This window comes from Anneissia japonica, unplaced genomic scaffold (assembly GCF_011630105.1).
Source record: "Anneissia japonica isolate Jap-2015-1 unplaced genomic scaffold, ASM1163010v1 scaffold287714_len2871179_cov188, whole genome shotgun sequence".
Taxonomy (NCBI): Eukaryota; Metazoa; Echinodermata; class Crinoidea; order Comatulida; family Comatulidae; genus Anneissia; species Anneissia japonica.
In genome coordinates, this window is record NW_022755542.1 from 6,314 (window position 1) to 12,422 (window position 6,109).

The window sequence follows — 6,109 nt, forward strand, 5'->3', positions numbered from 1 at the left end:
GAGCACTCTATGCTAGTCTTTAGTATGGCCAATTGTGTTTGACAGCCATGTTTATTTACAACATTGTCTGTGAGCACTCTATGCTAGTCTTTAGTATGGCCAATTGTGTTTGACAGCCATGTTTATTTACAACATTGTCTGTGAGCACTCTATAAATAGTCGTAAGGGAATTTCCACAGTTCAAGTACACTATTGTAACCTCCTTGTACAGTAGAAAATGATATGCAGTGCACAGATGTCATTTATCTACTGCATTAAAGTGAATTAAAGCTTTCAAGGTATTTTATGTTTTTTTTTTTATTGAATATACACTTTGCTTGATGACTTGGAGGATAATATCACATGATGATGATTTTATTACATGCTACCAGGCCCAAAAGGGTTTAAAACTTCTGTAGCGTAGCCTACCCTTGTTGTGTCTATTGTCTAAGAGGCAATAGGTATTGATATTGTAACACTAACAGCGTTACAGGTTTAAAGGGCTCAATTTGTTTCTTGAGTTTTATATCAGTATCTGAACAATTCTGATTGGTACACCTAGCAAAAAAATGATACATTAAATTCCTGATGGAAAACTGATTTTCCTAGAAATTAGGCTAGGCCTATTTATGGGTTATGGGTCTTTGAATATTTCTGTAGCATTGTTCTACATTTCCATCTAATTAATAATTAGAGTAATTTTTTTCATTACTATAGGGTAAAAACTCTGTAAAACTTCACAAATAAATTATGTATGTTTAAGGCTAGGAAGGAACTGAGGGTTCTTCAACCAGTTACTCTAATTTATAAACATGTAAATAAAATTTAACATTCACTCTGATAATTTCAGAAAACGCCCACATAGGTATCAACAGGTACATCTCCATTTCTACCAGTCAACACACAAATTGATTCAGAGGTAAGAACTTAATATGATTGTATCTTTAAATTAAGACACTCCATGATGCAAACATTAAATTGACTAAACATTGACAACAGAGATAAACTAATATAATAATATTATTTATATTTATATAGCACAACTGCAGATTGCCCCTCTCTTATACAGAAATTATATAGTGTAAACTAAGAAAAGAAAAACAGTAAAACAATAGTAATAACAATAATAATAATAACAATAGCAAATAAAATAAGAAATGATACTTATATTCAAGTTAAAACCCCAAAATGGAGTTGTACATAAACTATAGAGTGTGTATGCAAGCAATATTGCTGAACCGACATTGACATCACTTTGTCATTAGAATATTCAGTCATTTGCATCCATAGCTTGCCTACAGTAGTTTGCAATTAGTAACATAATCTCTACATAACCCTTATCTGTTACACTTGTTCCAATTTGGAGATCTGTAGACCAACAATATGAAAGGAGGTTTGGCGGAGCGGTTTACATTCTGAATTGCACTTGTGCTCAGAAGTTAAACCACATGATGAGCATTCTCGGTCGACATGCCTATTCCAGCATGCATTGTTGATGGGCTGTGATGGTTCACGCTATTTTTCAATCTTAGATGTTACAAGCATTTCATGGCATATAATGGATTGGATTCCATGCCTTGTTTAGGGTGAATTAAATAACATAAAAAGATTATGAATGCTGTATAGTACATGAATAGCTATAAATGGTACGGTTGTAATATTGTACATCATATTTGTATCATTAACACATAATATGAATTAAATGAAACTTAAGTTTTTAATTACTTGTGTTTTACCTGTCCTTGTAAATCCAATCCAATATCGTCATTTATAAAGCGCCTTTCTTTACACATACGAAGTGCTACTCCAGCCCTACTCTTGGTAAAATATCACTCTTGCTCACTGGATGAAAACAAAGTAGATACAAGTATGTAATATAAAACCATGAAAATGCGATATAAATCGAAATCTAAACAGTTGTATCACTATGACACAAACATGTTAAAATTTTATTTACAAAGTAATTTATTGCTAATTATTAAAACATGGACAAATTTATTATCATCATCACAGTAATCCACAGTAGACTTGTTGTTAGTCTGTCGAAGGACCTAATGATTGTGTAATAATCCTTTACAAATAAAGATGTTTTAAATGTTAGTGTTATACTTGATTAACACACAAAACAAATTGTTAGGCAGGGATGCATGTTAAATGATAACAAACCACCCAAAATATAAATGTTGTATGCATTTTTTTGCCACCATAATACAATACATTGTCTGATTTTAGAGCTATCTCAAAATCAATACATTTTGAGTGCATGGCTTTGGACTTGGTACCTATACTGACACAATTCAATCAAAATTTCAGAAACCTCCCACATTCAACTGATCACAGGTAGCAACAGGTACACTTCCATTTCTACCATTTGACAAACAACTGATTCAAGGTAAGAACTTGATACTGATATTATTTTCAAATTAAAGACACTCAATTATACAAACATTAAATTGAGTAAAACATTGACAACAGAGGTTAACAAGAAAAATTTCCTAAAAAAACAACGCCGCAACTTCTGTAGCTTATTCAATTCGTGTATACAGCTACTTCCAAATTTATCCTATGTGTAAATTTTGTTATCGTATTTAAGTTAGCTGTTTGGGTTTGGGCCTAATTGGTTTAGGCCGATTTGGTTTTGGACTGAAGTTACCAGCATTCAACAGGTCAAAATTACTAAATCCCTGGGATTATTTGAACATCATCTGTTTAAATTGACTTTTTTTCATAAATGTAATACAGTATTGCATTTTTGTATAAACAAAATTTTTTTTATCAGTATTCACCTAATAAAAATTAGCATATTATAACAATATACACATATTAAGTAACACTACAATATATTTTTTTACAGATGTATGCTGTCAAAGCACTACAATTCTTAGACAAAGAGGATCTTAAATGCGCCATCTGCCTAGAGAGAATGACAGAGCCAAAGACACTCAAGTGCCTCCATAGCTACTGTCTTCACTGTTTAGAAACTTTAATGCAAACACAGGGCAAGTTGAGTTGTCAAAAATGTGGTCAGCATTATCAACTAACAAAAGGCGATTTGAAAAAACTCACTTCTAATGAAATGATAAATCATCTACTTGAATATGTAAAAAAGACTGAATCTGAAAAACCAGCTAAATGCTTAAACTGTGATAATCAACCAAAATACAATTGCCCTGAATGTTTACTGTACTTATGTGCAGACTGCATTAAACAACACAAGTTAATACCTGCATTGAAAGACCATCCATTGTACACATTAGATGAGAATGAAGAAGGAAGCAAAGATGAACCCAACAAATGTCCAACTCACTACAAGAAAGAGCTAGAATTTTACTGCTCAACTTGCAAGAAATCAGCATGTGATGATTGTAAGCATGTACTTCGTTGCTATCAAAATAAACATAATGTGATACCAATGATAACTGCTATTGATGATTTTAATCACAATGCTAATGAAGTTATTAATACAGCTCAAGGCATTAAAAACAAATTGCAAGGAACACTTGATTCAATTACTAATAATAGATCTGACTTTGAATATCACCTAAAGTTATGCAGAACAGCTATCGAAGTGAAGGAGAAGACACTTATCAAGAAAGTTAAAGAGAAAAGCAAAAAATTAATTTCAGATCTTGAAAAAATATACAAAGAAAAGAAAGAAGACGTTGATAGTCAAGTTAAGAATATTGATACAAAGTTGACTAAAGTTAATAATGTGATGGCCTCAATCAGTACAATGATGAACAGACCACAAGAAACTGAAACTCTTGAATACCATAAGACAACTATCAACACTGTCAGAGATGAGATTTTAGGAACTGATTTTGATAAATCATTTCATATAAAAAATATTACACCAACTTTCATTCCATCTACAAACTTGGATGAGGTAATGAATACTGAATGCATCGGTAAAATCACAACTGTTGATGGAATGTACAAGGTTGATCAACATGATGAAGCAATTACCGTCACAAAAGGACAACCATTTGTAGTAACCGTATCAAGCTTAAATGAGAGCGATGCAAGTAAATTATCTGCAACTCTAAGCAACCCGTCACATAAAGAATCAGCCACTGAGGTAGAATATCAAGGAAATGGAGAGTACAAAATAACAAGCAGATGCAATGTGGAAGGTGATTGGCAAATGAAGTTTATTGCGGGAGAGGCGCACATCATAGGATCTCCAGTGAATATCAAGGTGGAATCACTGGGACTTGTACATACCACTGGCAACATATCAGATTATAAAGAACATATGAAAGAAAATAAAGTGGCAGATGTAGTGTTAGACACAGATGGATGCATATTAGTATCTAGTGCTAGCAAAGATATATTAAAGTTCAATCAATCAGGTTCTTTTGTTGCTAGGATACAGGTGCCCCAAGATGTGAAGGTCCATAGCATGCATCTAATGAGTGATGGTCATATGGTGTACAGTGATTTCTTAGGAAGATGTGTTGTAATGTGTGATGATAAATTTAAAGAAATCATCTCATTTGGTAAAGGAATATTGAAATATCCAGATGGCTTGACAGTAAACAAAAAAACTAGAGTCCTGTATGTAGCAGATAAGGAGGTTCACTGTGTGTTTAAATTCAATGTTGATGATGGTAGACTACTAGGTAAGATAGGTTCAGAGGGTAGTGAAGTAGGTCAGATGAATAAACCACAAGATGTTACTTTAACCAAGGAAGGTCATATGATCATTGCTGACTTCAGCAATCATAGAATACAAATGTTTGATGCAAATGATAAGTTTATGAGAATCCTTGTAGGCTTTAGTAAGGAAGATGGTAAAGTTTGGGGTCCTTGTGGTGTAACAATGGATATGGATGAAAATATAATAGTATCAAGTAATCATAAACTACAATTATTTGATAAAAATGGTGTCTTTATTAAACGAATAGATCATGAAGATGATGGATTAAATGTTCCATTAGGAATTACTGTAATCTCAAATAGACCAAGAAGAGTAGCAGTAGCAAACTACACAGCAAACAATATTAACATTTTTAACTATTAAATAACATTGAAATATTAAGCTGCCTATACCATAATTGATATATATATATACTGTATATTTTAATGTAAATTTTCATCAAAATAAATTCACAGTAAATAATGTACTGTGACTAGTAATTGTCATTCCAGGACAATATCATTTATACCTGTTTACAGTAATATACAAGCAGGATATATTTTGTGTAAACACCAAGGATTGCCCACAAAAACCAAGAAAAAGACTTATTTCCAGTGGGGCCCTTCTGGTGGTGATTGGGCAGTACACCAGGGGACAATCCCCTACTCTTTACTGAAGACTGTACTGCGTTTTTTAACGTGCACATGGGCTATAAATGCACAAGGGACCAATGGCTTAAACCTCTCATCAGAAGTGTTTCACATACAACACATTTCTCTTCATCTGTAATTTAATTCAATAGAATTGGAGGTTTTTCTTTTCCTTGTTATGCTTATAAACTTTTGAATAATCTTCCAACTGACCTTAGAGATATCTCAGATCCTAATCTTTTTAAACATGTACTCAATAATTACTTGTTTGCATAAGTTTCTTTTTGCTGCTTTTTCCTTTTGTGTTTTTATTGTTGTAATCTGTTTATGTCTTTGTTGTTTGTGTGACTGTACTATTGTGATGCTTCAGGTTCCTGAATAATGACAGATTTTATGCCTACCATTGTTTTCCTTATTATTGAGGTCTCGCTTGCGCTTCGTAACCGCAAGGGAAAGGTGCAATATAAGTACCCAATACCAGTACCAGCCCTCCAACTGAAACACAAGGAGAAGCAGCGATGGGAGTTGAAGAACCAGGAACCTTGAGATCTCCATGGTTCAGCGCACATGTAGTGGCTACCACCAGATTAACCAACTGAGCTAAGCTGCAGAGTAGTTCTGCAAATGCTCAGTTTTGACATTAATTATACTATGTTATTCTACATTACTCATTAGACTAATGTTGTCAGAATGTTGCACCATGTATTGTATGTGCAAGATTCACGAAACTAAATAGTTAATGAAATGTCTAATTAAAATTACTGTTGAAACTCATTTTTATTTTAACTTGCCCAGCTTTCATTATGATTTCAGCAATCTGCAGACATTTGCAAAATATATC

General features: G+C 33.0%; 1 protein-coding gene across 2 annotated transcripts; it reads left to right on the plus strand.

Moving 5' to 3' along the window:
- The first annotated feature begins 20 nt into the window (after positions 1–20).
- LOC117123539 (E3 ubiquitin-protein ligase TRIM71-like) lies at positions 21–5,044 on the plus strand. 2 transcript variants are annotated; one of them, XM_033269497.1, is made up of 4 exons: positions 21–278; positions 830–898; positions 2,293–2,371; positions 2,834–5,044. In XM_033269497.1, exon 4 carries the CDS (start codon positions 2,834–2,836, stop codon positions 5,000–5,002), a length of 2,169 nt encoding a protein of 722 aa, XP_033125388.1. In that variant the 5' UTR covers positions 21–278; positions 830–898; positions 2,293–2,371; the 3' UTR covers positions 5,003–5,044. The 2 variants fall into 2 exon arrangements, with proteins under 2 accessions (XP_033125388.1, XP_033125389.1); XM_033269498.1 differs by lacking the exons at positions 21–278; positions 830–898 and adding an exon at positions 1,547–1,846.
- Positions 5,045–6,109: the final 1,065 nt, after the last annotated feature.

What these genes read in the sequence shown, in the direction of transcription:
- LOC117123539 (XM_033269497.1), top strand. Translation starts at nt 2,834, where the DNA reads ATGTATGCTGTCAAAGCACTACAATTCTTAGACAAAGAGGATCTTAAA.